Source organism: Delphinus delphis, chromosome 3 (assembly GCF_949987515.2).
Source record: "Delphinus delphis chromosome 3, mDelDel1.2, whole genome shotgun sequence".
Taxonomy (NCBI): domain Eukaryota; kingdom Metazoa; phylum Chordata; class Mammalia; order Artiodactyla; family Delphinidae; genus Delphinus; species Delphinus delphis.
Window position 1 is genome coordinate 97,474,323 of NC_082685.1, and position 24,947 is coordinate 97,499,269.

The 24,947-nt window shown below is 36.0% G+C and overlaps 1 protein-coding gene across 1 annotated transcript in view; it reads left to right on the forward strand.

Moving 5' to 3' along the window:
- Nucleotides 1–24,947, forward strand: part of KIAA0825 (KIAA0825 ortholog) — a 401,025-nt gene that overhangs the window by 206,061 nt on the left and 170,017 nt on the right. The window contains exon 21 of the mRNA XM_060009154.1: nt 7,958–7,997. Within this exon, the coding sequence (XP_059865137.1) occupies nt 7,958–7,997 (40 nt within the window). The remainder of the gene's footprint in view (nt 1–7,957; nt 7,998–24,947) is intronic.

Sequence of the window (24,947 nt, forward strand, 5' to 3'; positions counted from 1 at the left end):
GAGTAGGGAAAAAGAACTCCTAAAAATTTAGCCAGAAGTAACAGGTCAAAACAGTTCTCTTGGAAAAGGGTCATGAATTTTTTTTTTTATTATTAATTTATTTTTTGGTTGTGTTGGGTCTTTGTTGCTGCGTGCAAACTTTCTTCAGTTGTGGCGTGCGGGGGCTACTCTTCTTTGCGGTGCGGGCTTCTCAAAACAACTGCTCGTTGTTTTGAGCAGTACATTCAATAAAGGTACTTCTCTTGTTGCCGAGCACAGGCTCTAGGCACGTGGGCTTCAGTAGTTGTGGTGCCCAGCCTCAGTAGCTGTGGCTTAAAGGTCCTAGAGCGCAGGCTCAGTAGTTGTGTGCGCGGGCTTAGTTGCTCCGCGGCATGTGGGATCTTCACGGACAAGGGCTCAAACCTGTGTCCCCTGCCTTGGCAGACGGATTCTTAACCACTGCGCCTCCAGGGAAGTCCCAGGGTCATGAATTTTTAACAAAAACAGCTAGAATCTCTTAGATCCTTAAAGAATGGTGTGAAAAGCATTCTATTCTAAACTACCACATACCACAAGCTACAATGAATATAATTGAGCTGCCTTAGAAGGATGAAAGACCCCTGAGAGTTTTTCATCTCTTTAAGCACTTTCCCATTTATTTTAAGAGTGTTATTTATGAGACTTGATTAACATAGAACTGATAAGGAAAAGTTTTTCTGTTATTTTCTCTGAGAGACTCTCTTGTTTGGGTTTATCTGAAATGCTGATTTAAAAAGAAATAGTGCATTGAATTTTTTTTTTTTAAATTTTTCTTTTTCTGGGCTTTCTCTAGTTGTGGTGAGCAGGGGCTACTCGGCATTGTGGTGAGCAGGGGCTACTCGTCATTGCGGTGCTCAGCCTTCTCATTGTGGTGGCTTCTCTTGTCGCGGAGCATGTGCTCTACACGTGTGGGCTCAGTAGTTGTGGTTCTCGGGCTCTAGAGCGCAGCATTGAATTTTTGACAACCTGTTATTTGAAATTACATATTTGAAAATGAGACCACAGAACACTGAGCTTTTAAAATGGGAGTTATATATGCTGTCCTACATCCAAAAAGTGATACTTCTTACGTACAACCATGATCTTTGGGGTTAGGCAGAGCCAAAGATGAAAACCTAGAGCAGCTCAGCTGAATATGCTCAGTTCTTTTTTCCAAAAGTCACCAATTAAACAAGTTATTTATTCCCTTTTTTCCTCTCTTTAATTGGTAATAAAGTCATACTAATCTATCTCTATACTATGGTTGAGTTCATATATAGCACTGAAAATGTTGTCTGGGAACAAACATTTGTCACAAAGAAATGTCACAACAAAAGTGAACTCAAATATACAAATATGAAAAAAGTTGAGGAGAAGGGAATCCTTTCTATTCACCTCCTAAATTCCTTTGTGCCTGGCCTTCAAATCCAATATCGTAAGCAGACCATCTGTGGACTGACTCTCTCAAGACTCTAATACCCTGAGTGGACAAGATTTCCCTCACCTCCAGAACAGGATGGAAATGGGAAAGCAGTATTCCTGGGTTCTCAGGCCAGTCCTGTTGTGAGCTTACCTTAGGAAAGTTATCTAAACTATTCAACTTTGGAGTTTCTCATCTTTAAAATTAAGTGATGATAATTATATATTTACTTCATAGAGATTGTTGACACAATCAAGAGAGTGCTTAAAGGATATGAAGTGGTTTTGGAAGTTTAAAACACTGTACATACTTAGAAAAGTAGTAGCATAGCAGAAAGCAGTGTTAGTGTCTGGCCAAGTAAGGAAACAGTAAAGGTCATTTGGGATTAGTAGGGAGTTGGAGGTGGGAGGTGGGGCAGTCAGGTTATACCTGAGGTCAAATATATGGAGGTTATGTACACTCCAGGCCTAAACCAATCATGAGGGTCAGAACAAGTGTCAGGTCAGAGACCAGGCAGCAGGCCCATGAGTCTGTAAGACAAGCAGTGAAAAAATGAGCAAGGAAGAGGGTCTAAAGACCAGGTGAGCCAGGTAGGAGGTAAAGACTCAAGGGATGAGCACTTGAGGGATGGTTCAGGTACATGAAAGAGGAGATATGGTGGTGCCAATAATATGTGTATCTGAGACAGCACTAACCTTTGTTCCACAAGCCGATTCTGTGCTGACTGCAAAGTCAGAACGAATCTTGAAGTGGCAGCCTGAGTCCTTGGCCGGGACGGGCCCTCTGCTTACTATCAGGCCTCATCTCAAAACACGTCCCTCCAATTCAGATGATGTTCTAAGTTCATTGCCTTTCCTGTTCTTTGGATTCTCCAAACTTTTCCCCATTTTAGGGTCTTGGTACTTGTAGTTTCCTCAGCTCTTTCCATGGCTGGTGCCATCTTGTCTATCTGGGGCATAAGTCACCTGCTCAGAGAGGTCTTTCCTTATCACCCATCTAAAGTGATCCTCCAAGTCTATTTCACTGTGCTCTCTCAATTGAGCTATCACTACCTGAAATCATAGTTTCTGTTTATTGTCGTTTAACCCTGCTTCCCCCCGCCGCTCCACCTCCAGGGTGGAAAGTACAATCCACGAGAAGAGTGCCTTGGCTGTCGTATTCCAACCGTGTCTTCAGTACCTAGACTAGCCCTTGGGCACATAGCTGGCTCTGAGTAACATTTGTTGGATTAATTAACAAACAAATGAGGAATAAGAATGCAGAGAAAAAGTCAGCCTTTGACAGATGAACACAGAGTAGGTATTCTCTAAAGGTGGTGTTTGATCAACAGTCATGTTGGAATAAGAAATGTATCCTGGGAAATCTCAAGTAAAAATTTATCTATATGCATATTCATTCATTTGGATGAAAATCGGGTTAATTAAGCTTTGTATGTTTAAAATACCTGTTTTTGTTATTATGTGAAGTTCAGCTCAGATTAAAAGCACAGAACACGGGTCTTTATTTTTAATGTATTGATTTAGTTCAAGCCATAACCTCTCCAGCAACAAAGTCTGTTCTCTACTCCACGATTCAGAAGCCTTTTGACCTTTGGGTAGTAGGGTTTGTATTTGTTAAATGATACTATCATTGAAAATTTTAAGATGGAGTTAGATGACAAAAACATCCAACCAAGCCCTTATAAATTTGTGATTTTCAAGGCATTTGAAGAAATAGATAGTAGCTGAGACCTCAGAAAAGAGATCCTGAGTATGTATTAATGATATATGTTTTTCAACTTAGAAAGTTTGCCGTTGTGGAAAATAAAGGCTCCTTAGAGGTTTAGAAAATCAACATATGTATCAGTTCTACACCTTTGCCTTTAATGCCATGTAAGAGTAAGTACGGTGATTGTACATTGATCTTTTGAAATAATAAAGGTACTTTTCACAGTTTCTTACGATTACTTTCCTGCTTTCTTTCTCACCCACTTTAAAATAAATCCAGACTATCGAATGAGATGGTGATTGCATTTGCAGGAAAGCTCACCAGAAGGAACACTCTGTATTCCTTCATTCACGGCGAATCTCCAGACTGCCATTTTGGTATTGTTTTCCTTGTCACTGGAACAAACTTATGTTGCTTCTTTTCTCTTTACCTTATTTATTCCAGACTAATTCCCAAGAATGGTGGCATTGAAAATAAGCTGTGAATACAGTGAAATGCTATGCTATTTTAACCATCTAAATATACTGCATATGAGTTTGGCTTTGCGTTGAGCAAACACAATTAAATATGATGGCAGGAACAGCAGAAGGGGTGGTGGTGGCAGATTTCTGGCTATCATTTTGGGGCCTTTCCCAGTGGACGATAACCATACATCTGAGAGGAGACGGGAGTTTAGAAAACATATTTTAAAAGAGCCGTTGATCTGTGGAGTTGATTGTTTGCTTTTAATAATAATAATTATTAAAGTGCCTTTGAGCTGTATCCTGTGTGTGCCCTGTGGTGTGTAGAGAGTAGGAAATACTGTCTCTGGCCTTGAACTGCACACACGACACTCTCCAATGATCGTTCTCAGGCAGTGCTGCCGTTAACACAATGTTTATAGTTGCTCACAGCAGTAAATTCCTGATGTAGCAGAAGGCTGCCTGATTATGGAGAGATGGGTTTAAGAAAAAGGGGAAGCTGATTTTATGAATACACACCTCTGAGCCATTACATACGTCGCATATGCCATGGCATTCAAATGTTGCTTTTTTTCATGCTCTAGCTCCCTGGAAAACCCTTTCCTTCCCACCTCCACCAAAAGATCTCAGACTGAGTGATTCTACCCACCAACACCATCTTCTCTAATAGGAGCAGGCTTCCCTTCCACTTTTAATTCCTAAAGCAGCGTGTTTTTTGGACAGAGATTGTCTACAATGTATCTAGGAGATATAAATTTAACTTCTGATCCTCAGGATTTTCAGGGGTTAGGGCTTTGGTACATGAACCAAACAAATCCATAAACGTGTATTGTTTTCTGAGTGGTAACTTGTATATGTCGTCTTTTACGGTGTATGAAGTACTTTCACACAAATCTTCCCCTTTGACACTCACTACAACTATGTAATAAGACACAGGTACTTGTGAGGGTGCAAAATGACATACCCAAGGTCACAGATATTAAGTGGAGTCTGGAAGGCAAAATGAAGGCTTCTGATTCTGTTTCTGGTGCTTTATCTACTACACGGTATTCCTGGTCAGTTTTTTCCAGCTTTATTGAGATATAATTGACATATAGCAGTGTGTGAGTTTAAGGTGTACAGCGTGTTGATTTGCTACACTTATATATTGCAGAATGATTACCATCACAGTGCTAAGTAACACCGCTATCACCTCACATAATTACCATTTCTTTTTCGTGGCGAGAACATGTAAGATCTACTCAGCAACTTTCAAGTATATAATAGAGTATTATTAACTATAATCACCATGATGTACGCTAGATCCCCAGAATTTATTAGTCTTATAACTTCGGGTTTGTACCCTTAGGTCAAAATTTGTTTTTTATTACCTCAGTATTCACTGTACAAGTACTGGTGATAATGAAAACAGAAAGCACTTGCCACGTGGCTGGCATAATTTAAATAAATTACATACACATTTAATTATAAATCCTTATGATAACCTTATGAAGTAGATACTATGTTACCATTATTTTCCTGATAAGGAATCTGAGGCACCGAGACGCAGAGCTCTCAGGTTCTAGCTTATGTCCACATTCTTAACCACTTCTATTAATTCTCTAGAGTTGTGCTTACTTTACTCATTCAAAAAATATTTTCGAGCATCTGCTTTGTGAAATGCATTTATTTATAATAAAGTAACAGTTTACTAGAGAATGTTAATATATGTCAAAGGGTCCTTGAGAGCTATTCCACACAATTTTTAATTCATTGTGAATTTCCACTTTGGTTATCACAATGCTTATCCCCCCTCTTCCACTCCTTATATCCCTCTCAGCAACTGGCTCACCATCACCTATTTACCAGGAAAATTAAGGCTGTCTGACATGAATCTCCCAGCTTTTCTTCCTAAACTTCAGTTTTGTTTATGTCATCTCCAGTCCTTTGCTTCTTGTCTTTAGCCTTGGAGGAAGAGGGCCCTCTTCTAGTTAAAACTTGAGAAGTAAGTTGACAGTATTTAGGTTGTAGAGGGTCTGAGGGCTGAGAAATTTGGACTTTAACTGTTGGACTTGAGGGAATCATCAAAGCCTTTAAGCAAAGGAGTGATAGGAACAGAAAGCTACTTTAGGACATTAATAGTAGCTGGGGTGGAGGGACAGGATAATTAAAAGGAGGCAAGACCAGATTAGAGACTATGGCTAGAGACTGAGGAGGAGATTATATATCACAGATATAAAAGATATTCCCAAGGAAGCTTGGGGGCCCAGCTAAATCTCTTCCTCATTTGGGTAAAAGTTAGCTCTGATACTTTCTCTTTGAAGCCAGTGTGGCCTAGGTGTTTATAGAACGGTGCCATGCTTACCATTTCTTCACATTGAGTGTGTCAGTTTACATCCTCCAAGCAGGTGCCAAAATGGGATTAGAGGTACATGAGATTTGGCAGGAGAAATGCACATGGAGGGTAAAGAGGAGGAAACAGGAATAGGCAGGCAAAACTTCAGACCCAGTTGCTGATCTGATACCTGTGAAAGGAGGTGGGGCAGAGGATTGGGTTGGAAGAGGCTCAGTTAACAGAGTAGTTCTAAGAAAGTGTTGACAAAGCCAATGGGGACTCCTTGAGCTAAAGTCCCACACTGGAAGAGTCTCATGTCCTGCAGGAACGGGCTGGTACTCTACCTCCACTGTGCTCAGACACTGACTGAGATCTGCTTGGGAGAAGCATGGCCTAAGCACAAATGCAATGGTAGATGCAGAGGAACGACAGCTAGGGCCCTCACTCCTCGTGCTAACTGCAGCAGGAGATGTGAGTGGTGCATTTCCGTGGCTCCCACAGTGGGGATGCCAAGAGTGATTCTCTTACATATGGAGAGATTGTATGTGTATGTATTATGTAAGTTAAGTTAACAAGTATGGGATTTAAATAAAGGTGTCTGTTACTTTAGTGAGGTAGAAAACAGACAACCTAAATAAATATATTAAATGCTATTGACAGAAATGCAGAATTAGCAACATTTTGATGAAAGGAAGGTATAATAATTTTCTCAAAAGCAGCCATGGGAAAATTCTTTACTCGTCAAGTTGAACCAAAATTCACTTTGTACTGAATTTTCTCCTACGCAATTATGCATTCACATACTGGCACTTTGGGGTTCTTGCAACAGATCAAAAGCTATTAAAAACTTGCTTGAATGGAGTAAATTATTTTTTCAATAACTATTCTTTAAGTCTCTCCCCTGTCAAATTCTGTTCAGACCCCAAAGCCTCTATGATGTTTTTCTACAAGAAGTTTTAGCATAGTTTCCACCAGGAGTAGCTGTTATAGGCCCATTGATTCAGTTTGGCTGTAGATGACAAGAACCTTGACTGCTTTCAGGGTTATTGGTCATCACTGAATATCTCAGTTTATTTTTGTTGCTATATCAACATAAAGAGAGGAAGTTATCTCTTTGAAGATATTTTTATTATGACATAATTAGAGAAATGTAAATATCTATTAGGTATTGATATAATTAAATATTATAATAAGTATGAACAACTAATAAAATTGTTCACTTTATATAATATTTTATATATTAACATTTATAACAGTATTTATTACAGTACATTTGTAATGTGTTATATATGACATTAGTTAGGATACCAATAGTGCTTTTTTATACTACTGTAAATGAAACTTTCACCTTTAAGTACCTTGGGGGGTGTAGCTCTAAATTTGATTTTTTTTCCATAATATGAGATCTGGTGAAAAAAAATTTAAATCAAGATATTTTGCATCCACAATATTTGTATTAATATGTTTGAAATTTATTTTGTAATAAACTATAAGCGATACATACACGTGTATGATTTCAAATGGTACAGGAACATAAGACATGAAATATAAAAGTTCCCCTCCCCAGCTCCTCAATCACACAAGTTCCACTGCACTTGCAGCCATTTGAACCATTTCTGGTTTTATTTCTTTTGGTTGATAAATCTAAGGGATAGGCTACACCACTATTTTTTTTTAATCTATCAACTTAAAATTAGTATTTACGGGCACCTTGCAAAAAAAGATTTAACTCACACTACCTCCTCCTCTTCCCTTCAAGCTCTGCTAATTGAATTTTCATTTTAGTTCTTCTATTGCTCACCTTTATGTGATATAATATAACCTGTATTTTAAAATCAGTTTGTATTTTTATTTTAAAAAATTTGTATAAAGTAAAATTCACTCTTCTGGCTAGATAGTTCTGAGTTGTGACAAATGCATAAAGTTGTTTAACAATCAACACAATCAAAATACAGAGAATTCCATTTCTCAAAAAATTCCCTTGTGTTGACCCTTTGTAGTCAGTTCTTCCCCCATCCCAATCCCTGCTAACTACTGATCTGTTCTCTGTCCCTGTAGGTTTTTTCTTTCAAGAGTGTCATTGCAAGAGAATTATATGGTATGTCACCTTTTCAATCTGGCTTCTTTTACTTGGTATCATGAGTTTGAGATTCTTCCACTTGCTTGTTCTTCTTCTAGAATAGCAGTCCATTGTGTGAAGGTACCACTGTCTGTTCATCCACTTACCTGTTAAAGAACCTTTGGGTCGTTTCCAGTATTTGGTGATTGTGAATAAAGCCTCTATAACCATTTGTGTACAGGTTTTGCATGAATATAGGTTTTTATTTCACTTGGACAATACCTAGGAGTGGGAATGCTGGGTTGTGTGGTACATTTATGTTTGACTTTATAAAGAAACTACATCTTCCTGTATTTTATGTTGCCTATGAGAAATCTGATGGCAGACGGTTCTTCTCCTTATCATATCCCTGGATGGTGCCTTTTTTGTTTGTTTGTTTTAAGTAACTCCTCCCAGCAACCGCCCCTGGTCATTCTGAAATGAGATTGTGTCAATGTGTGAGTCTTTGGTTTCTCATGGCACTGAGTAGGCCCCTTCGATATTGTGATTTCCTTCAGATTCAAAGATTTTTTCTCCTATTTCTGATTATTCTCTTGGCCCCCATCCCCAGTTACATCTATATCCCTTTCTTGAATTCCTGTAAAGACAGACGTTCTGATTTATTCTTTCCTCAGATACTACTAGAGGCTTCTTAGCCTTCGTCCGTCCTCTCATTCACCAGCTCTCTATATCCTTCCCACCTCTTTTTCTGCAGCTAACTCATTCATTTCTGTGGCTTTAAGGGATTATCCCAGGTATCCAGATCAAATGCATTCAGGGGCTGGGCAAATAATACAAAAATGTAAAGGCGAGGTATAATACAGTACAGGGAGGTGAATGTATACCTAGATAAAAACATCCAAATTTTATTTTTTTTAATGCTATGTTAGCTAAATAACGCATGTCCTCAGAATGGATTAGGTCCACCAATATGAACCTCTAAATCTATGCCACTGAGTCATCTGGAGCTCCAGTTCTAATTGTTCAATAAGATTCCAGATCACATACACACTTGGATTTTTCACTGTAATGATATTTTAATGTAGTAACTCTCATCTCATAAAGTAGTCCTAACATGATAATTATCTTCATTAAAAAATGCCTCTTTAGAGTTGGGTTATTTCTATTCATAGCACTAACGTTTTTCTGGCCTCAGCCTAGAAACCTTCAATTACTTTGCAAAATTTCCATCTCCTATCATTTGTATTCTGTGAGACACCAAATGCCTGCGAGTTTGCCCTCGTAAAAATAAAATATTCTAGTTTTCCGTAAAATGAAAGTTTTCTAAAGCCACAGAGAGATGTGGGATTTAACAACTGACCTGGAAGCTAGTGAATCTCTTATTGTCAAATAATTGACAATTCTAGGTTAATGAATTAAAACCTATTAATAGTCAGAGTCCTAGGGTAAATGGAATTGGTCTGGGCTGACCAGATTTGGAAAGAAGTCAGTAAACTGATTAAAGCTTTGTTGTTTGCCTGTCTCACTTGCCCAGAAGGTTCTTTTCATCAGGATTATGTCTTTTCCATAGTTGTTCATCTGGCTCAGCCTGAACCAGTGATGAACATCCACTTGTCCATTTCAGCAAGTCAGACCTGTAAAGGACTTAGAGAGTTAGGACTCCCTGGAAATAGATAACTTTGTGTAAACGGCAATTCAGACTCTTATTATTTTATTATACAGAGAATACGTTTGTTAGCAGATGAAAGTAAAGTATTATGTAACCCACAAGAAACACTGTGTTGATTATAAGAATACTTCTATTTCATTATTCAGTCCAGCAAACCTTTGAGTAAATAGATGGATCTGTGACTGTTCATTCATCCATCCACCAAACATTCACTAGGTACAGCAGATAAAGAAATGAGCCAGACACAGCCTCTGCTGTCAAGGAACTCAGAATCTGGTAGAGGAGACAGACTAAAAAATCAGTGGTTATAGATACTATAGAGGTTCATGCAAGAGCACTGGAAGATCACAGGGGAGGGAGAGCTCACTCCAGTGAATGCGGAAGCAGTCAGGAAATCCACCCGGGACGTGGTGATACTTGAGCTGCGTATTGATGGTTGAACGTGAGTCAGCCAGGGAGCCAAGGTGAGCAGTGGTCATCCAGGTTATTTTGGCTAGAGTAAAGGTCTCTTCACTGCATTTTTCACTTCTAAATCAGTTCTATTTGCAACATATAGGCACAGTGAATGAATGTTAGGATGCTTAGGACAAAGTCAGATGCTGAATTGAGTGAGGGCTGGTGGGAGAGAAGGGGGGCACCTGTACTACTTTGGCCCATAACTGGGGAATATTGAAGGAGTTACAGATTCTTTCTTTTGAATCCTTGGCCTCATCTGACGCTGAAGGTTTTCAGGAATGTGTAAGAAATTGCTGGGCCAGTGTAATTCATAGATCAAATGGCCTTGTAGTGTGTCACTAAAATTCTATTTGCCATACATTTATATGTATGGCTTGGATAAGCCTTGGCTTCCTGAGGGCACTCTTGGTGGGTGACTGATGGTTCTTCAGACAAGATGTGCTAGTTTTGGGGTTGTTTTGTTTTTTATTTTATTTATTTATTTTTGGCTGCATTGGGTCTTTGTTGCTGTGTGCGGACTTTCTCTAGTTGCGGTGAGCAGGGGCTACTCTTCGTTGTAGTGCGCGGGCTTCTCCTTGCGGTGGCTTCTCTTGTTGCAGAGCATGGGCTCTAGGCGCCCAGGCTTCAGGAGTTGTGGCTCGCGGGCTCAGTAGTTATGGCACATGGGCTTAGTTGCTCCTCTGCATGTGGGATCTTCCCGGACCAGGGTTCGAACCTGTGTCCCCTGCATTGACAGGTGGATTCTTAACCACTGAGCCACCAGGGAAGCCCGTAGTTTTAATACCGGCCTTGGTCAAGTAGGAGAGGTACACCTGATTTGTCGTGCTCTTAATCTCTCGGTGTACTTGCAGCTTGTTTTGGAGCTGCACAGTCTGTTCTTCAGTGCTTCACTTTCTCTCTGAACCGTAAGAGTTACCTGACAGTGGTGGGAATGCCCAGGAGAGGTAGTGATGCTTCTTAGTCTGCATGTTCATGTTTGTTGCTCTGAACTAGCTGGTCTGAGGTAGCCTCAAACTAAATCTGTAAGACCCCAGGGAGTTTCTGAAGAAGAAACTAAGTGGAATTCTTTTCTAATTAATTGCTTATTTTTCTCATTTAGCAAATAAGCTAACTGGGATTTGAGGACTGACATTTGATTTTAGCAAAAGTATGTGCATGTCAGAGATAGATGCTTGTTCATCACAACTCCAAGAATGTGGATTATATGTATGATTTTAATGCATTTGTTGGAAATAATGTTATTTTTCACAAAGTAAAAGCAGTCATAATTTTGCTACAAGGAGGAATATTTGCTTTCTCTCACCTTCTATTTAATAATTTTACGTTTTTAAAAGCAAAACAGCACACAATTTGAAAATGAAATTTCCCCAAAGTGTTCAGTTTGCTAATATGTTTTTCATTTTCTTCATTATGCTATAGTGGAATATTGCCATACTTTTAAATGTGCAACTTGTCTCCCTGGAGGCAGCAGATGGTGTGACTAGTCTGTCTTTTGGTAAAGGACTTATCATGAGAGATGGCAACTAGGGCTGGATGGGATGGGGGTCCTGCCCTCAGAGAGCATTGACTCTCAACTTATTGCATCATTACAACATTTTATAAGTTACTATTTGTAATGAAAAAAACCCTGCAAAAATGAAAAGGTTTTGGTACGTTTTAAAGCTTCCTTTTTCTTAGTTTATATAAGAAAATATTTTATTTAGAAACTATTTGAGTTATTTCCACTATAAGTGTTTTCCTCACTGAATGCCTCACTGCTAGAGGACCAACTGACCTCTTGGGCCAGACACAATTTTGTTGGTATTTCTACCCTAGTATATGATCTGGTTTTCAGCTTTGAAAGTCTGGTAACTTGGTTTCATACAGAAATATTGACTCACACTAACCAAACTCATCAGACACTTGTGCAAAACCAGAGTTCCAATTTACTAATTTACAGTGAAAAATAAAACTTGAAGCAGATCTGTTCATTCTCTCTCTCAAGGTAAATTGACATCAGAAAGAAACCACGTTATGACAAAAAAAATTTATTCGATGAGTAAGAGTAAAGCATCTCTCCATGGGGCTATACCTGCCGTTAAGACCTGATTCACATGTTGTGAGTCAGGGTGTCCTTGCTTCTGAACTGTGCTAACAAGTTTTTATTCTTTCTGGACATTTTTGGTCCTCTGCTGACTACTCTGTTTTCATAATCTTTTTAAATAAAACAACATAGGTGGGGAAATACTTTCCCTCTACTCTCCTAGGTCTGATAGCTGGGTCTATGAAATAAATGGACAACAGACAGATTAACAGGAAAAAAGGTTTACAAATATATTAATTTTTAATATTACATGCAGGGGGGCATTACCAGGGGGGAAAAGTGAATACCTCCCAAAATGGTGAGATTTGAGAGCTTATATATCATCTTTATAGGTGAAGGGGAGAAGGAATGTAGGCTACTTATGGGAGAGTAAAAGATTTTTAGGAAAGATGAATGGGCTTTTAGAAGAATAGATGGGAGGTATGATAGTTTGTGGCAAAGTTGTCTGGTTGTCTGACCTCTAATCTCTTCTCCTGTGGGAAGAATTAGTCTTCCCCTGGTTAATGATACACCTGGGAAGGGGATTTATGGCAATTGAGTTCCTTTTGGAGGATCTGTCTTTAGGCAGATAAGGGGAGTTCAGAAAATGCCTCTCCCTGTATTGGCTGTGTTTGAAGTGTCTTCAGCTCAAAATAATCAGTGCACCAAAGCAGCATATTTTGAGGTGGCATGTCCTGAAATCCTTCAACAGCTAATAAGTACTTAACTCCCAAATAGAAAATAGTCTTATCATGAGTGAAAAATCCAGGAGAGTGGTGTTTTTTCCTGTAATGCTGAGATCAATTAGCAATGTCTGCCATAGACAGGAGAGGAGCGTGATGGCTTATGTGATGCACATCTGTTCATCGTGGCTTAGATCCGAACTTTAGTTATGGAATCAAATAATACTCTGATTCACATTTAAGAACAGCACTCTGCACCCTTGGAAATTATTTGAGAACATGCTTTTAAAGCTGGAAGAAATCTTAACTTTCTCATTTTATAATTTAGAAAACATTTGTCTTGAGGGCCTTACTGAAGACATGGAACTAGCAGGTAGCAGAACAATGACTTAAGCCCAGGGTTTCTGATTCATGGTCCAGCATATTTTCTTATAAACGATAGTAATAGATCTAAGAATCCTAAAGACTGATGACTTTATTTTCCAACTTAATTTGAGAAATCTCTTTTCCCTGGTAGGATTAAGTTTTTTATTCTTTTAGATTAGCAAAATGAACGTGAGGATTAATTATATAGAGCAGTGGTGCTTAACCTTGGACACATGTTAGAATTATTTGGGAAGAGTATAAGAAAAAAAAATTGAGTTTATAATTTCTTAGGTGAGGCACAGCCATTCATTGGTACTTTTAAAAAGTTTTCCATGTAATTTAACTTTGCAGCCAAGATTGAAATAATTGATACAACAATTTGAAAACTTGTTGAAATAATCAAACACTTTGTGAATGCTTAAAAGTCACTGTTGACATTGTTCAGTTAAGTTCTTGAAGGGATCGATATTTTTATCAGCCAAAATCATTCTTTCCAAATAAACATCACCACATTATAAATTAAGATTAGTACACTACTCACTATTTTTTATTCCATAATTCTTAATATAGTCATCAAACAGGTAATTGGAAAAGTAGCAATGATTGTGATGATAATAAAGATCAGAAAGTGGTAATTGCTAGAATGGAAACGTGATTCTTTACTGCTCATTTATTGATAGTACTGAGAGTTTTGTTAGTCTTTCTGTCACTTAAATATAGCTAAACTTTGTATTATATATGTAAACTGTGGAAGGGAATGCTGGTCTAAAATCTAGATTAAAGAATAACAGGTATTTACCTTTAAAATAAATTTTAGTATTTATTTAAATATTATTGAAGTTTCAGAGATTCATAGTGCTTCAAAAATGAAGCTAAAGTATGAAGCCCTAAGAAAAATATTCCTATCTTCCATGTTTCCTTAATTTCCCACCATTTTGTTCTATACTGGACTGTTTTCACAGTAGGCCTTCCTCTTCTCTAGTTCACACTTTAAAAGGATAGGGAAGGCATTACGTGTTTTTGTTTTACATGGCTTTTCAGTCTCTAGGGCAAGGTTGGGGGAAAAGCAGTTGCGGTGCGGCCTTGCACTCAAGAAAAAGTCATAGAATAGCAGACACACTTCAAGTAGAACAACTGAAGGTGAGAACCTTGAAATAAGGCCTAAAAATTTCCCAATTGGATTAATCATTTATAGACAATTAAAGCTAAATGGCTATCTGGTCATGAACTAGAATCTTTGTAGTTCTGATGAAAGTAGAAGTTCGGTATAGCAAAAGAGCTGGCATTGTAGAAGCCCTCTTACAGAACAGAGAATTCAGAATTATCACTCTAAAATTTGACACTGAAATATGTCACAGGAAAGCTTTTTTATGTCTCTTTGGATTGGCAGGTTATGACAAAACTGCATTCATGTTACTTGAATACATCTTTTGTCTAGTTTTACATGCTTTTTGACTTGTCTAGAAAATGACATATTGAGGTTTTCATTAGCTTTAACTAGGTGTGATTTTCTTATGGACGATACCTCAGCAGGACTGCAGTTTGAGGCGAATAAACCAGTGAAGCTCAGAAAGGCCATAGCCCTCCTTCAGATGGTAGCAATGAGCTGAAAGACTCATTAATCAACCACAGAGTCACAGGTGTGATGGCTTGCCTACAAACTGCCAACAGACTGTGAAAGTCACATCCCACAGGCTAAATTGTCAAACTAGACCCATCCATAAACATTTTAATGCAGCAAAATTCCAACTCTTTTGTCTCTAAGATGTGATTTTGAAATGTTAAATTTTCTCCAAACCTGCTATGAAATGTTTATTTTATTTCATAAAATTCAAATTTCTTGAAAAAGACTCAGATTTGGCATTCTTTTCTATCATAAAATTTTATATTAGTGTTTTTATTTCTCATTTTGTTTTCTATTGGTTATTTGCTCTCCTTTATTTTAAGAATCTATTCTTTTATATTACATGAACGGGTGGAGGATCGAATTGGCCTGTGCCAAAGCTTTATCAGTAGTAAAAATCCATTTTTTAGCAAGTGCATTAGCTTGAGTTGTGCCACTCAGAAGAAAATGTCTGTAGATATGTTTTAATGGGAGGACTATGTAAACTACTTTTATTTTTAAATAAAAGAAATTTTTACTTCAGGTTAACTGCTTGATTTGGGGGTTTTTCTTTTGATCTCTACGAAATCATGATTTGAATTGTTTTTTTTGTTTTTGACTTTTTTTTTAAACGGTGCATCACCAAAGAAGTCAAGTTAAATCTTAAGCTTGATGTGTGGTTTGCCAGGAGCCTTGCAACAAAATGGTAGTACGTTTTTAACTGAATACATGCTTTACATTTTGGGGGGAATTTAGTGAAATCCAGTGGAATAATATGTCATGGCCTTGAGTAAGTCTGACATTCCCAGATCTGTAACTCCTACAGTAACTTGTATTTTTGCTTTTGGTACAAGTGGAAGTTGATACATAAAACCAAATGATTTTTTTCTTTTTTTTTGCCTCACTGCAGTTTCATTTTATTAACTTTAAAACATTGAATAGCACATTGGTGCTCATTGAGTAGAGGAAATAGAATTAAGCATGGTGCAAATGTAAGTTGTTTGCACTCTCTAGGCCCTTGCCCCTTAAAGCTTGTCCCACGAACAGCAGCTTACAGCATTAGGCTAAGGTGAGCTGAATAGTTCTTTTCTCTTACTGGTTTCTACCTGCCATCCAAATATCATCCCAGCAAATACCATTATAAAGAGAGTTCTCATACTAAAAATCATATCCAACCTCTCTATTTACTTATCTAAATGTCTCAAACAATATCAAATACAGTGAACACTGAGTTGAAAGTAGAATTAAAACACTCCAGTAACATTGTGTGAGGTGGGATTTGACCTCCTAAACATAGCCAAGTTCACATTAAATATACAAAGGCCAATGATATTATAGCAAAGTATTTGTTTATTAAGTCTGGATATACTACACTAGTGTAGGAAAAGGCAGAGTGTACCCAAAAATGTGTAAGACACATCCTTGTTCATAAAAAACTTACAAACCATATTTTCATATACTGTAAGGCAGTTTGATTATGGAGTTCCAAAGTTCTTCCGTGGCCTCATTCTATCTTTTTAATGTTTTAATATTGAAAAAGGCAGAAACATTTTTCAAAACAGCAGGATTTTACAATGTCCCTTATGAAGTTCATTACCTGAATTAAATGTTTTCCTTCATAGCTAATTCTGATTAAAAATAAGCTCAGTGAAGTATGTCTTTTTTTTTTTTTTCTCACTTTTCTGAGCTGTTTTCTGTGTCCCTTGGAAAAATAAGTATAAATATTTACTAAATAGACTGTGATGTAAAAAAGGAGATAGAAATTACAATTTATATCCTTCAGAGGGTCATATTCTAATTCACATTCCTTGCTAATTTCTGTTCTGCCAAAATACTAATAGATTATATATAAATTTCCATAAAATACTATGATGACTACCCTATGTTGACCTTAACTTGATATTGAAGAGTTACTTTGAAGGAACTGAGTAGGGGTAGGGGGGTAGGGGTGGATTTTTACAACTAGAAATTAATAAAAAGTTAATTTGTGGCCCAATTCATGGTTGTCTAAATAAAATGAAACAAACTGATATTTTTACAATTTCTGTATACCCAAGATTCTACGGGGAATTCTTGGTTAGGGAGAAATCAAGCTGATTTACTCTGGGTATAGGTACTTGCACAGAGGAAGCCCTCACTCAGTAGTTATTTAGATTTGAAAGTAGTTGGAGGATCGCTAGCAATACAGGATTGTAACAGAAAGGGAATACAGGGGAATGAGAATTGTATGCTGAGAATTTACCGAGGTACTAATATTTCTAATCTGTGATCTTTATTTAACTGAATTAAGTTTGATTGAGAACAGTAAACAATACTATGTGATAAATTAGAAAGTAAAGTGTATAATAAATATGATGATAAAGGTTAAACTTCCAATTAAAAGATACATAAGCATTTTGAAATTTCCATTTACATACAGTATTCTATGCTCATGTTAGTCTGAAAACATAAATTTTCCCCTTCTCTTACCCCTTTTGCTGTCTGTGTACATTGATGCATAACTTTTGATAACTACTCTCTTGTTGGCAAAGATCAGAAGAAAGAGCTGTCACATCATAGTCCCATCATAGGTGGAATATATAACTGAATTAGCTTCATTTTAATGGAAATATGTATAAAAAGATGCTGCCATTGGGATCTTTGAAAAGTATGCCTTGAAGTAAGCTTAATGACCACTTATTTTTTACCTATATCGTTAGTGGCTTAGTAATTGCTTAGTAATTACACACTCCTCCCCCATAAAATAATATAGAAGTGTTCCCTATACTTGTCATCATAAAAACTCTGAGAACTACATTTAAATACACATACCCAGACTCCTAGCAGTAAAGTGTTAATAAAATTAATAATAAAAAGGTGTAATGATTTCTACTGGGATAATTACATGGGTAATTTAACAGTAGATTTGGATGAAACTGGAAGCATTTGTATGATATACAGTTAAAACTCTGTAAATGGTATATAGAAAGTCAAAGGCTGTCCCATTGTCTTTTGGATACAAAAGGAATCTTTTAAAATGTTAAGTAGTAGCAGTGCTTAAAAGATAAGTTTTCTCTTTTATTATTCTAATAAATAGCTCTTTAAAAATATTTGACTAATTGTTGTTTCATGGCTTTATTGTCTGTTCACATTTTTGAAGTATAACTTTATACCCTCACAACAAAGTTATAAATCCAGTCTGCTTGTTTTTTAATTTTATCAATTAAAATGAAAGAATGAACTACAGCCTCTCAAATAACATAGTTTGGGGCAGTTTTCAACTTGATCTGTACTCTTTTTAGCTTGTTTCCACACAAGAATATTCTTGACTATCCAATGAAAACATATTTTATAATGCGAAGGAATTTGTCTTCTAAAGGAAAGCCTATGGAGCCTCATATGTTTAGACCACTTGTTACTTGATTGGCAACGTGCTGTACATTTTTACATAAAATTTTAATTCTCAAAACATTGTGTAAAACACTTGTCATATTCTTAATTATAAAGTTAAGAAAATAGAGTGAAAGAAGATAAGGATTTGCTGAATGTCACACAGTTTTTACATGACCAAGCTGGGATTCAAGTCCAAGGCTGATGGCTGACTCCAAAGCCCAAGTCCTTTCTACTACAGACTGCTAGCAAAATACAAGTTGTAATGATATATGACTGAAATATTTTGTTTTCTGTGAACATGCATGTAATATACATATGCTATTTTTAAAGATTTTATTGTAAAATATAACAAACAGAAAAGGACATAAAACTTAAGTGTGACGCTTTATGAATTATCATAAAGCAAGCATTCATTTACCACCACTGATAACCATATCCAGGAATAGAACTTTGCCAGCACGCTTGAAGCACCCCACCCTCACGCTCCATTCTAAATACCATCCTCTCCCTTTTTCCCTTTCCTTAGAAGACTAAGCACTATCTTTACTTCTAACACCATAGTTCAGGTTTGTGTTTTATTTAACTGTGGTAAAATATACATAACATAAACTTGCCATTTTAATCATTTTAAAATGTACAGTTGAGTTGCATAAGTAATTCACATTATTGTACAACCATCACCACTATCCATTTCCAGTACATTTTCACTTTCCCAAACAGAGACTCTATACCAATTAAACAAGAACTCCCCATTCCTCTCTTCTCCCAGCCCTGGCAATTACCATCCTACTTTCTGTCTCTATAAATTTCACTCTTCTAGGAACCTCAAATAAGTGGAGTTATATTATTTTTGTCTTTCTGTGACTGGCTTATTTCACTTAGCATAATTTCTTTAGGCTCATCCATGTTGTAGTATCTGACAGAATTTCTTTCCTTTTTAAGGCCACGTGAGATTCCATTGTGTATATATACCACATTTTGTTTATTCATTTTTTGGTTGATGGGCACTTGGGTTTCTTCTGCCTTTTGGCTATTGTGAATATCTGTTGAAATTCATGCTTTTGATCTTGTTGAGTATATAACCAGAAGTGGAATTGCTTTATCATATGGTAATTCTATCTTTAATATTTTGAGGAACCACCATATTGTTTTCCACAGCGATTGCAGCATTTTTACATTTCTACCAGCAAAGCATAGAGGTTCTAATTTTTCCATACGCTTGACAACAGTTACTTTCCTTTTTTTTTGAGGGGGGGTAAATTTGCTTTTTTTAAAAACTTTACTTAAGTAAAATCATACATATTTTTTATTCATTTTGGCTTCTTTCGCTCAACATTTTGTTTACGAGATTCACCCATGTAGTTGTACATTTTCATTGTAGAGTATCCTATTGTATGACTACATCCAGTTTCTTAACCGTTCCACTGTTGATGAACATTTAGGTGGTTTCCAGTTCTTAGCTATTACAAGTAATGTGGCTGGGAACATTCACGTACCTGAATATTGGTGTATATGTGGGCAGTTTGTTGTGTTTATACCTAGAAGTAGAATTGCTGGATCATAGAATATATTGCTGATCAGGAGTATATGAGTTCTTATTGCATCATATCCTCACCAGTACAAACATGCTTTTAGCAATTCTGACAGGTGTGATTACTGATGATGGTGAACATTTTGTTCATGTTTTTATTAAGCATTTGGATAGCTTCTTTGGTGAAATGTATTTAATTAAGCCTCCTGTCTATTTTCCTCTTGATCCTTTTTCTTTATTGATTTGTATGAAAAAAATATAGATAAATATTGATAGATGTATGGATGGGGAGATACAAATCCTTTGCTGCAAATATCTTCCTCTACTCCTTGGCTTGCCTTTTCACTTTTATTAAGTTTTTTTTAAAAAAAAATTATTTATTTTTGGCTGCTTTGGGTCTTTGTTGCTGCGCACGGCTTTTTCTAGTTGCGGTGAGCGCGGGGTACTCTTCGTTGCGGTCCGCGGGCTTCTCATTGCAGTGGCTTCTCTTGTTGAGGAGCACGGGCTCTAGGCGTGTGGGCTTCAGTAGTTGTGGCTCACGGGCTCTCGAGCACAGGCTCAGTAGTTGTGGTGCACGGGCTTAGTTGCTCCGCGGCATGTGGGATCTTCCCAGACCAGAGCCTGAACCCGTGTCCCCTGCATTGGCAGGCAGATTCTTAACCGCTGCACCACCAGGGAAGCCCCCTTTTCACTTTCTTAATGATGTTTTTTAGTAAATAGAAGTTTTAAATTTTTTATATAGTAAGATTTGTAAAACAATTTCCCTTTCTAAATATTAGTTCTTTTGCCCTTTTAAAAGACAAATCTTTTCTGTGAACTTACTATTTGTCTTTAATGATTAAAGTAGTATTTTCTACTTTATTATAAGCAAATATTATCAGTTTCTATTTGAAACTTTTACTTTTCCAGGCTGTCATAAACAGGCTTCCCTTCACTAAAACAAAGAAACATCTTTGAAAGAAGGAACATCAGACTAAAATTATGGAGTCCAACAGTGGGTTTATGCTTGAAAAGAATAGAAAGTAAATATGGACATCTTGGCAGACTGTGTTCTTCTGTACTTAATTAGTACATCTCAAGCCTCTTCCAGTCTTAGGCTACACAGTACACTGGTGAATAATTGTAGAATTTGAATTTTGCAAACTATAAAATTTTGCTACATTTACTTTTTCCCACTAGAGCTTGACTCCATTAAGGAGCTTAACTGATATTTGTATGTGATACTCCAAGTTAGGCCTGTAGCTCCATGTGCCTTCTAGAGTAGCTACAGGTCACTGACCTCTATCTATAGTAAACTTTTTCACATAATGTCAGCGTAATTAATATAGTTTATTGCAACAGTAACATATTAGTTTTAGTAACTTAATCATTCAGACTATTTTATTGTCTTCCATTGCCATGAACTTAAAATGACACAAGAAAAGTATACTCAGGTACCCTGAACTGTGAAAACATGAAGTACATATGAATGTTCATATTAACTAATAATTAATGTTTATATTAATATTCATATGTGGACCAAAATTTGTCTTTAATCATTTTGTATAAATGATTTTGTATAAATAACTCAATATATATTGACATATAGGCTGAGAATATGTCATATATTAATTCAACTAAACATTTTATTTAACTATTGGGGAAAACCTGGATATTTTTTTTCAGTGCCAGAGATTAGACACGTACAGAGACTCCAAAGTGGGAAAAGAATAGAGAATTTTCAGAACTGAAAGATTTTTTTGTGTCCAAACATTAACCTTATGAAAGCATATATTGAATCTCATTAAGCATGGTAGTCCAGTTTGGTAGCAGAATAAGACTTGCCCTGTTCTGGAACATTTTATCCCTCAACTGAAGTTTTACTATTTTTTGACTTATTTTCTTAGTAGTTGCTCTTGGTATTAAAATATGAATCTTTTCACAATTTACTTCACAGGAGCTTTGCTCCTGTATTACTCCATTTCTTCCCTCCTCTTTTGCGCTATTATTGCCATACATAGTAAATCTATGTATGTTTAAACCCCAACAGTACAGTTTTGAGTACTGCTTTGTGCAACCTGTGTCTTTTAAAGAAGTTGAGAAAATAGTAAAGAGTAAAGAAAAAAGTGATAATATTTATTCAGTCTTTTAAAATTTATCATCCCACGTATTTACCGCTTCTGGTGTTCTTCATTTCTCCTGTGGACTCTAGTTAATATCATTTTCTTTCAACCTGAAGGACTTCCTTCAGGATTTCATGTAAGGCACGTATGCTACCAACAACTTATATATCTTTGTTTATCTGGAAATGGCTTTATTTTGCATTTATTTTTGAAGGATAGTTTTGCTGTATGTGGGTTTCGTGGTTGATAGTTTCCTCCTCTCAACACGTTGAATATGTCATTCCACTCCTTTCTGCTCTCTATTTGATGAGAAGTTTTTGGAAAAAATTTGATGAATATGTCAACAAACGAATAAAAAGTAAGCATGAGTACTAAATCTAATTGAGAAACAAAGAGAATTCCTAGAAATAGGATGACAGCAGATGTAGAGATTTAAAATTTGGATATTACATTTATTTTCTAATAAATGTTAATATTTTGAAACTTTTCTTTAAAAAAAAAAAAAGAATCAAATCACCAGAATTTACCAAAAATATGTATGAACCTGAAAAGAACATCATCTAAGCAACTGAAAATATTATGTTACGTTTCATCATATAATTAGACTAAAACCTCCAAGAACTAATAAAGAAACCTATCCAGTTATTTTATTAACCCTTTGTAACTTTGAAACTAAGCCCTAATGAAAATAGCCCTATAGAAAACCATGGGCAACTATCAATGATAACTATATATGAGAATATACAATTGATAAGTAAAATATGAGCAAATCAAATTCATTGGGACACAAGGGTATAATGCAGTACAACTAAGTTGGATTTTTTTCCAGGAAAATAATAATTATTTAAAATAGTATGGCAACATAACAAGGTTAAATTTAAAAAGCCATATGATAATTTTAGTAAGTGATAATAGGCATTCAATATCCAACAAAATTCCTGATAAAAATTCTTGGTTAACTAAAACTGAGGGGGGTATTCCTTTAACATAATCTCAACACAATCATTGTTATCAGTAGTATGAGAGACAATCTTATTAAGATGGGAATAGGATGGATGCTTGATGTCATCGACTATTATTTAACATTATTCTTTCGATTCTAACTGTTGTGGTAGGAAGGGAGCACATATAAGAAGTATAATCTGGAGAGAAGAAATATGATGATTTTATGATTTTTTAATGTGAAATTAATCTGAGAAATTGTAGAGTTAATGAGAGATCAATTATAAAGCCAGCTTTTAAATAAATGTACAAAATCAATAGTCTTCCTGTATAGTGCAAATAAACTTAAAATATGAAAAATAGCAATAAAAGCCATAAAACATTCTACCTTGGAATAAGCACTGAGAAAATGTAGAATCTATATTAAGAAAAATGTAAAATTGTACTCAAATATTTAAAAGAGGATGAATACATGGAGAAATGTAACATGCTTCTAAATAGGAAAATAGAGTTTCATAAAGATGTTATTTTCCCAAACTTAATTTATACTTTTAATGCAATTTCTACCCCAACCCCTACAGAATTTTCAGATATGGTGAAGTGAGGAGCTTGACAATGGATTCTAAATTCATACAGAGGAATAATGGGGGGGAAATTGAACAACCAGATATTAACACACATCAAACATCTACAGTAGTTATGCACATAGAACTGATGTAAGAATTGATGAATAAATGGAACAGAAGAAGTCCTGGTTTTATTCAGCTTAATAACTATAAATCTCCTGAAATTTGAAGTTGTTTGTTACAACATCATAACATGTTTTCCTTATGTTACAATTCTATAATTTTAAACAGAAGTACATTTAAACAGGATTGCTCCTCTGAGCTTGATGATCTCACCAAATGCAAAGTGAGTTTCTAATATCATGGTTAGGAAAGCTGGACTTGAAAAAGTAGATTGTGAAGTATTATTTTGCTTTTAATTTTTTATTCTGAGAAACAGCAGTAGGAAATTTGTTTGCTGGAGGGTAGCAGTGTTTAGCATAACTATTTGGACTTCTCTTGGTAAACTGCATGCCGTATTTTATGTAGACAATCATGTCATCTACAAATAGAGACCATTTCAATTCTTCCTTTACAATATGTGTGCCTTTTATTTCCTTTACTTGCCTTATTGCATTGGCTAGGACTTCCAGTAATATATTAAATAGGAGTAGTGAGAGTAGACATCTTATTATAACTTTATTAGAGAGGAAGCATTGAGTCTCTCATTCATTAAGTATGTTGTTAACTGTAGTATTTTTGTAGATGCCTTTTATCAGTTTTTAAAATTTCCCTTTATTTCTGCTTTGTTGTGATTTTTTTTTAAATAAAAGCTTATTGAGTTTTGTCAAATTCTCTCACAGAATCTGTTGATATGATCATGTGGTTTTTTTCTTTTTTAGCTTGTTAAAATAGTGAGTTATATTAATTGATTTTAAAATATGAAACCACATTCGTATTCTGGGGACAATCTCCACTTGTTAGTAATGTATTATCCTTTTTACATATCACTTCATTTGATTTGTTAATATTCTGTTGAGGATTTTTTGTCTATGTTCATGAGAGATACTGGTCTGATGTTTTGTTATGGTGTCTAATGTGTTAGTTTTAGTACTCAGGTAAAGCAGGCCTCATAGACTGAGTTGAGAAGTACTTCCTTTTCTTCAGATTTCCGGAAGAGATCATCTGTTACCTGTTTCTTCATGAATGAGTTGTTGTGGTTGTGTCTTAAGGATTTGGTCCATTTCATCTAAATGGTCAAACTGATGTACCTACAGTTGTTTGTAGTATTCCTTTATTATCCCTTTAATGTTTATAGGGTCTGTAGTGATATTTTCCTTTTCATTTCGGATAGTAGTAAATTGTGTCCTCTCTCTCTCTCTCTCTCTCTCTCTCTCTCTCTCTCTCTCTCTCTCTCTCTTTCTCTCTCTCAGGCAGGGGGAGTCAGTAGAAGTTTATTAATTTTATTGATCTTTTTAAAGAACAACTTTTGATTTTAGCTACTTTACTTTTTCTGTGATCAGTTTTAATGATTTCTCCTCTTAGTTTTATTATTTCTTTCCTTTTATTGTGCTTTTTTATTCTAATTTCCATGGTGATAGATTATTGGTTAGAGATCGTTTTTATTTTCTTTTCAACTACAAGCACTTTAATGCAAT